Genomic DNA, 9,223 nt, shown 5'->3' on the forward strand with positions numbered 1-9,223 from the left:
GTTTGGAATCTTTGAAATAATTCCCATTTTGAATGGGCAACAAAAATTGGGACACAGAAAAATACAAGACAAGTGCCACAGGAGTCACTAAAAGAATACCCAGGATCCGTAACATCAATCTAGAGCAATAATAGATCATTATCTAAACTATGAGTCCAGCTTTGGGCACAGGGTTGGAAGACTTAGGAGAACAGGCAAATTGTACCACTACGCACAATTGCAGACATGCTTTGCTTAAACACCTAATGTTAAGTGTACTCAATTTTAACCCTCAATTCTTTTAGCTGTCTTAGAAGTTATATGCAGTAAATGCCTATGCATAATACCCTTACAAGACATGTCCAAATCCTAATTCCTAGAACCTGTAAATATGCTACCTTTTATGGCAAAAGGGTTTTTGCCAGTGTAATTAAGTGAAAATCTTGAGATAAGGAGATTATCCTGGTCCTTATAAGTAAGAGGAAGGGAGGAGGCTCAGAGCCAGACACACCTGAAGATGCTACAATCTTGGCTTTGAAAATGGAAGAAAGGATTAGTTGTCAAGGAATTCAGGCAGTCTCTAGAAGTTGGAAAAAGCAAAGGGACAGATTTTCTTTTATAGCTACCAGAAAAAAACATACACATACAGCCCTGCAGACATTTTAATTGTAGCTCAGTGAAACCCATTTTAGACTTTTGGCCTACAGAATTGTAAGATAATAAATTTGTGTTATTTTAAACCATTATGTTTATGATAATTTGTTACAGTGGCAATATAAAACTAACATAATGGTATAACATCACTGACAAGATGAAGTCCAAACTTTCTACCATAAACTTCAATTCCCTCCAGGCCCCCATCCTACCAATTTCTTTATTCACATCTTCCAATACCTTCGGATAAGCACTTACTCTCTGATAATATTAAACTACTTGTACTTCCTAGGTTTTATTTTTTTAATTAAACTTTATATTTCAAATTGTAGGTTCACATGGGATTGTAAGAAATAATACAGAGAAATCCCTTGTATTCTTTGCCCAGTTGTCTCAAAATTTTTGTACTATAGTCTTCCAGAGTTATAGTACAGTACCACAAACAAGATACTGACATTGATAGACCCTGAGGACTAAAACTCCCTCTTGAAGGTAGTAAAGCACAAAGATAAAACTTGGACACTTGATGACCTTGTAAGCTTCTCAACTAAACTACTCTGCAATTAACGTCCTACTTCTAGGCTTCTTCTTACGTGAGATAATAAATTCTCTTCTTATTAAGGCCATTTTTAATATTGAGTTTTCTATTATTTGCAAACTAAAGCATCCTAACTGCTTCAAGTTTTAGCACTGCATTAACCTATCTCTCTAGTGCAGATAGGTAATACAAAAATGACATTTTATAAAACAGTGCAGTTGAGAAATGCTTGCCAGTGGTCGCAACTTAACTAAGAGACGTAAGGTCACAAGGCAAACCACTGTCACCAAAATTGGAGAAACCAACAAGTGAATACAAAGAATCATAACTTACCAGAGCAGAAATCACAAGTTGAAACCTCTGCAGCAATCAGCGCCGTGGTAGGGAAACCAGAACTGTAACTGATACATTGCAGGACGCTCAGCGTAGACAACTCTGAGAGTAACAAATTCCAGAGAACTCATTCATGGGGTGGGGGGAACTTTTGTGGGTTCCACCTTCTAGACTCGTACCAGGTTCTCACAAAAACATCAGAGAAAAATCCCCTGCTGCTGCTGTAAGAAGCAGGGAAGATCCACCATTTTGAAATACCCCAGAGCATTCTGTTCTTCTTAACAAGGTCTGCCCTCAAGAGAAACTATTTAACCAGAGCCTAAACTGCAGGTGTTTTATCAGAACTTAACTGACCTAGGGGAAGGGAAATACCCAACCTCAGCTGACTCTAATCTTCCACAGGGATAAAGGGAAATACCCCGCTCCAGACCCACCTAGCCTTCCATGTGGGAGAAGGAAAATACACAACTTCAGTTCACTCTGGCCATCCTGTCCCACCTAAGGTTCTGGTGAGGGAAATGAAAATCACTGGTGAAGTTCATGGTCCAGGCACAGGCTTCCTGGAAGATTGGGACCTACTCATAGGATTATAGAATGCTTCACCTTCCCCAACATCTTACCACCACATTACTACAGGCCTACGTATGACAGTTTCTTTTACTCGGTATATCATGCTCAACTATCAAGAAAAAGTTACAAGGCATCAAGATGTACTAAATGACAAAAAACACAGTTTGAAGAGACAAAACAAACCTCAGAACAAAATTAAGATATGTATGATAGGGATGTTGAAATTATCTGACTGAGGATTTAAAACAACCATGAATAATATGCTAAGGGCTCTAATGGATAAAGTAGACAGCATGCCAGAGCAGATGGGCAATGTAAAGCAGAGAGGTGGAAATTCTAAGAAAGAACCAAAAAGAAAAGCTAGAGGTCAGAAGTACTATTACAGAAATGAAGAATGCCTTCTTTGGGCTTATTATATAGGACACAGCTGATGAAAGAATTGCTGAGTTTGACAATATTTCAATAGAAACCTCCAAAAATGAAAAGCAGACAGAAAAAAAAAAGACTAAAACCAAAACAAACAAACAAACAAAACACCAAGAACTGTACCTTGAAAAATTGTCCTTCAAAAGTGAAGGGGAAATGAAGACTTTCTCAGACAAACAAAAACTGAAGGAATTTTTTGCCAGTAGACCTGCCTTGCAAGTAATATTAAAAGAAGTTCTTCAGAGATAAGGAAAATGATATAGGTCAGAAATCCAGTTCAAATAAAAAAAGGAAGAGTATCAAAAAGGTTAAGTGAAGGTAAAATAACACTTTTATTTTTCTTATTCTTAATTGATCTAACAGATAACAGTTTGTTCAAAATAATAACAGCAAAAATGTATTTAATCATGCATACTTACGTATACAATTTATGTATATACGATATACATATAAATGCTGATATATGCTTATGTATAAGTGAAATGAATGACAACAATGATACAAAGGACAGGAAAAAGGAATTAGGGTTATTTTATTACTATAAAGTACTGTACTCACACTACCCCTGAGGTATTATAGTATTATTTGAAGGTAGAATTAGATTAGTTGTAAATATATATTGCAAACTCTAGAGAAACCACTAAAAAAAAGTTTAAAAAAGTATAAATGAGATATACTAAGAAAGAAAGGAGAGAAAATGGAATCATATAAAATGCTCATTTAAAACAAAACAAAAAACGAGGCGGGGGGAACACATTCAGGAGACAAAAATATGAACAAAGAACAAGGGCAACAAATAGAAAATAGTAACAAATATGGTAGATATTAATTCAATTACATCAATAATCATTTTGTTCATCAATGGTCTAAATCCACCAATAAAAGAGATTATCAGAATGGATCAAAAAACAAAAGCCAACTATCTATTGTCTATAAGAAATGCACTTAAATATAAAAACACATATGGATTAAAATCAAAGGGTTGGGGAAAGATATATCTTACTAACACTAATCAAAAGTAAGTGGCAGTAGCTATATAATATCATACAGAGCAGACTTCAGACCAAGGAAAGTTAACAGGAATAAAGAGGATCATTACATAATGATAAAAGGCCAATTTTCCAAGAAGCCATAAAAATACTTAAGATCTAAGAAGAGAGCATCAAACTATATAAGGGAAAAACTGATAGAACTACAAGGAAAATAGATGAATACACTATTATAGTCAGAGACTTCAACATTCCTTTATCAGAAATAGTACAGCAGGCAGAAAATCATTAAGGACATAACTGAACTCAATAACATCATCAATCACTTGGGTATCATGGACATCTAACATTGCTTTATCCAACAACAGCAGAACATACTTTTTTCTCAAGATAACATGGAACACTCACCAAGATGGGCCACATCCTGGGCCATGAAACACACCTAAACACATTTTTAGAAATAGAAATTATATAATGTCTACTATTACACCACAATGGAATTAAACTAGAAACCAATAATAGCTAGAAAATCTCAAAACACTTGTAAATAATAATAATAAATAACACATGGGTCAAAGAAGAAATCTCAAGAGAAATTAAAAATATTTTGAACTAAATTAAAATGAAAATACAACTTATCAAAATTAATGGAGTACAGTGAAAGCAGAGCTTGGAGGAAAATGCATAGCATTGAAAGCAAACATTTCTAGAAAGGAAGAAAGATTGAAAATCAATCATCTAAACTTCCACCCAAGGAAACTAGAAAAAGAAGAGCAAATTAAATTCAAGTAAGCAGACAAAAATAAATTAGAAGAATCAGAACTGAAATCAATGAAACTGAACACAGGAAATCCATAGAGAAATTCAACAAAACCAAAAGTTGATTATTTGAAAGTATCAGTAAAATCAATAAGTACCTATCCAGGTGAACTAAGGCAAAAGAGAGGACACATTAACTAATATAAGAAATGAAAACAGGTACATCATTGTACATGTTATGGATATCAAAAGGATAATAACTAAATACTATGAAAAACTCTATGCCTACAAACCTGATAACCTAGATGAAATTGACTAAATCCTTGAAAGATGCGATCTGCCAAATTTCACACAAGGAAAATAGCCAACCTGAATAGACTTATATCCCTTAAAATACTGAATCAATAATTAATAGCATTTCAAAACAGCACCGACCCAGGTGGGTTTACTAGTGAATTCTTCCAAATATTTATGGAAGATATTATACCAATTCTCTATAGTCTCTTTCAGAAGACTGAAGTAGAGAGAATACTTCCTAACTCATTCTCAAAGGCCAGCATTACTCTAATATCCAAACCAGACAATGACATTACAAGAAAGAAACTGCAGATCAATATCCTTTGTGAACATAAATGCAAAATTCTTCAACAAAACATTAGCAAAATAAATCAAACATGTATTGATATGAAAAAAATTATACACCTAAACCAAGTGAGACTTATCCCAGATATGAAGGGTTGATTCAAAATTCACAAATCAATTAATGTATTTATCACATCAACAGACTAAAAAAGAAAAACATATGATCATATCAATAGATGTAGAGAGAGCATTTGACAAAATTCAACATTTTTCATCATTAAAATCTCTTGGGAAACTAGAAATATAAAAGACCTTCCACAACTTGATAAAGACTATCTACAAAAAATTACATCTTAAATCATATTTAATGATAAGAAACTCAAAAGTTTTCCCACTAAAACCAGGAACAAAACAAGCATGTCCTCTCCCACCACTATTTTTCAACATTCTATTGGAAGTCTTAACAAATGCAATAAAACAAGAAAAGGAAATAAAAGATATACAGATTAGGAAGGAAGAAATAAAACTGTCTTTGTTCACAGATGACATGATGCTCTATGTAGAATATCTGAAAGAATCACAAAAAGCCATCTGGAACTAATAATTGATTACACCAAATTTGTAGGATACAAGGTTAACATGCAAAAGTCAACTGTTCTCCTATACACCAGCAATGAATAAACGAAATTTGAAATTAAAAACATAATACAACTTATACCACACCCCAAAAATGAATACTGAGGTATAAATCTAACAAAATATGTATAATATCTTTATGAGGAAAACTACAAAACTCTGTTTAAGAAAATTAAAGAACTAAATAAATGGAGAAATATTTCATGTTTATGAACAGGAAAACTCAACACTGTCAAGTAGTCAGTTCTTCCCAACTTGATCTATGAATTCAGTGCAATCCCAATGAAAATCCTAGCTAGTTATTTTGTGGATATTGATGAACTGAGTCTAAAGCTTATATGCAGTGGCAAAAGACCCAGGATAGCCAACACAATATTGTTGGAGAAGAGCAAAGTTGGAGAACTGACACTACTCAACTTCAAGACTTACAATAAAACTACAGTAATTAAGACAGTGTAATATTGGGAAAAGAATAGACAAATAGATAAATAAAGCAAAATAGAGATTCCATAAATAGGCCCACATAAATATAGCCAACTGATCTCTGACAAAGAAATAAAGGCAATACAATGGAGCAAAGATAGCCTTTCAACAAATGGCATTGAAACACTGGCCATCACAGGCGAAAAAAGAAAAAAAAAAAAAAGAAAAGAATGTTAACACAGACCTTACACTCTTCACAAAAACTAACTCAAAAATAGATCACAGACCTAAATGTAAAATACAAACCTATAATACTCCTAAAGATAACATAAGAGAAAAATCTAAACGACCTTGGGTTTGGCAATGACTTTTTAGATAAAACATGAAAGGCATGATCTATAAAGAAAAGAATTGCTACGTTAGGCTTCATTAAAATTAAAAACTCCTGCTCTGCAGAAGACAATGTTAAGAGATTGAAAAGATAAACCACAGACCGGGAGAACATGTTTGCAAAAGACACATCTGATAAAGGACTTTTATCCAAAGTATACAAAAACTCTTAAAACTCAACAATAAGAAACAATTGGATAAAAAATGGGCCAAAGACCTTAACAGACACCTCATCAAAGATTTACAGATAGCAAATAAACATAGAAATACATTCTCCACATCATACGTCATGAGGGAAATGCAAATTAAAACCACAATGAGATACCACTATACACCTACTAGAATGGCCAAAATCTGGAATACTGACAACACTAAATGCTGACAAGAATGTGAAGCAACAATAAATCTCATACACTGTTTGGTAGAAATACAAAATTGTACAGTGATTTTTGAAGACAGTACAGCAATTTCTTACAAAATAAAAAATACTCTTACCATAAATTCCAGCAACAACACTCCTTGGTATTTCTCAGAAGGGTTTAGAACTTATGGCCACACAAAACCTGCATAAAGATGTTTGTAGCAGCTTTATTCATAATTATCAAAACTTGGGGGAACCAAGATGTCCTTTAACATCTGATGAATGGATATTTAACTATGGTATATCTAGACAATAGACTATTATTCAGTACTTTTAAAAAATGAGCTATCAAGTTATAAAAAGACATTGGAGGAAACTTAAATGCATATAACCAAGTGAAAGAAGGCAATCTAAAAAGACTACATACTGTATGATTCCAACTATATGATATTCTAGAAAAAAAAATTATGGAGATGATAAAATGATCAGTGGTTGCCAGGGGTTGGGGGAGAGAGGGATAAATAGGCATAGCACCAAGGATTTTTAAGGATCAGTGAAACTACTTTATACTATATTATAATGGCAGCTACATGTCATTATAAATTTGTCCAAACCCATACAATGTACAACACCAAGAGCGAACCCTAGTATAATTATAGATTCTGGGTGATAATGAGGTGTCAATGTAGGTTTAACAGTTGTAACAAATGTACCACTGTTTTGTTTAATATTTGTTTAATAATGGGACAGCCTCTGCATATGTCAAGGCAGAGGGTATACAGGAAATCTCTCTACCGTCTCCTCAAATTTGCTGTGAACTTAAAGTGATCTAGAAGTAAAGTCTATTTTTGAAAAACAGAAAAAGAAAAAATCAAGAGAAACTATCAAACTGCTTTTCACAACAACTCTATCATTTTATGTTTCCACCAGCAATGTATAAATGATCTAGTTTCTCCGCAGCCTCATCACTATAGTGATATACCTCTTCATACCTTTTGCTCATTTATAATTATATTGCTTTTTGTTTACTCTTGAGCTTTGAGATGTCTTTATATTCCTACATACTAATTCTTTGCTTGGATAACTAGTTTGCAAATATTTTTCTCTTACTTTGTAGATCATCTTTTCATCCTCTTAACAAATTCTTTTGTAAAGCCAGTGTTGTTAATTTTGATGAAGTCAAAATGATTATTTCTTCTGGATTGAGCTTTTGGTGTCAAGTCTAAGACCTCTTTGCTTAGATCCTGAAGATCTTCCTCTATGGCTTTTTCTTGTTTTGTTTTCTTACTAAAAGTTTTATAGTTTCACATTTTACACCTAAGTTCATGAACTATTGCAGTAATTTTCTTACAAGGTATGAGACATAGGGCAAGTTTCATTTTTTTGTTATGGATGTCCACTTGCTTCAGCACAGTTTGCTGAAAAGTCTATCCTTCCTCCATTGAATTGCTTTGGCAACTTTTTAAAAAATTATATTGTGAGTCTATTCCTGGGCTTTTATTATGTGTCATTGAAGTACTAATCCCTCTACTAATACCTCACAGTCTTGGTTAAAGTAGCTATGGGAAATGTCTTGAGCTTTCCTGTGATGCGCTATCGGAACGAGGCAGGAACGTGGACGCCGGGCTTCCGGTTTTCACCTTGAAGACACCTCTAACTGCAAAGATGGTCAATGCACCAAAAACCCGAAGGACTTTCTGTAAGAAATGTGGAAAGTATCAGCCTCACAAAGTGACCCAGTATAAGAAGGGCAAAAATTCCCTGTATGCCCAGGGAAAAAGGCGTTATGATCAGAAGCAGAGTGGCTATGGTGGGCAAAGAAAGCCAATTTTCCGGAAGAAGGCTAAAACCACAAAAAAGATCGTGCTGAGTCTTGAATGTGTTGAGCCCAACTGCAGATCCAAGAGGATGCTGGCTATTAAGAGCTGCAAGATTTTGAACTCGGAGGAGATAAGAAGAGAAAGGGCCAAGTGATCCAGTTCTAAGCTTTGGGAATCTTTTGTTCCTCTATTTTTAAGAGGAAAATGTGGAAGCTATAGAAAAATTGCCTGTATGAGAATAAACACAGTGATATTCTTTAAAAAAAAGTTTTGAAACTGGGTATAGTGATTCCTCCAGATTTATTTTTTTTAATATGTTTACTATAGTTCCTTTGCATTTCCATAAAATCTGTGCAATAATCCTTTTTCATATTAACAACACATCTTGATGGGATTTTGGTAGAGATTTTGTTAGACCTGTATATAAATTTGGGGAGAATTAGCATCTTTATTATGTTGAGTCTTCCCATCCATGAGCACAGTATGACTCTCCATTTATGTAGATCTTCTTTGACTCCTTTCCTCAGTATTTTGTAATTTTAGGCACGCAGATTCTGTACGTGTTTTTCCATTTATACCTAAGTACTTTATTTTATTTTGAGCAATTGTAAATTGTTTTTGTTTCTACATGTTTATTGTTAGTATAAAGAACTACTATATTGGGCTTCCCTGGTGGCGCAGTGGTTGAGAATCTGCCTGCCAATGCAGGGGACACGGGTTCGAGCCCTGGTCTGGGAAGATCCCACATGCCGCGGAGCAACTG

The 9,223-nt window shown here is 34.1% G+C and overlaps 1 protein-coding gene across 1 annotated transcript; it reads left to right on the forward strand.

Annotated features, from left to right (window-relative positions):
- Nucleotides 1-8,302: 8,302 nt before the first annotated feature.
- LOC132367769 (large ribosomal subunit protein eL42-like) lies at nt 8,303-8,614 on the forward strand. The gene has a single exon (XM_059926357.1). The coding sequence runs from the start codon at nt 8,306-8,308 to the stop codon at nt 8,612-8,614; it is 309 nt and encodes a 102-aa protein (XP_059782340.1). The 5' UTR covers nt 8,303-8,305.
- The last annotated feature ends 609 nt before the right edge of the window (nt 8,615-9,223 follow it).

Source organism: Balaenoptera ricei, chromosome 6 (genome assembly GCF_028023285.1).
Source record: "Balaenoptera ricei isolate mBalRic1 chromosome 6, mBalRic1.hap2, whole genome shotgun sequence".
Classification (NCBI taxonomy): domain Eukaryota; kingdom Metazoa; phylum Chordata; class Mammalia; order Artiodactyla; family Balaenopteridae; genus Balaenoptera; species Balaenoptera ricei.

What these genes read in the sequence shown, in the direction of transcription:
- LOC132367769 (XM_059926357.1), top strand. Translation starts at nt 8,306, where the DNA reads ATGGTCAATGCACCAAAAACCCGAAGGACTTTCTGTAAGAAATGTGGA.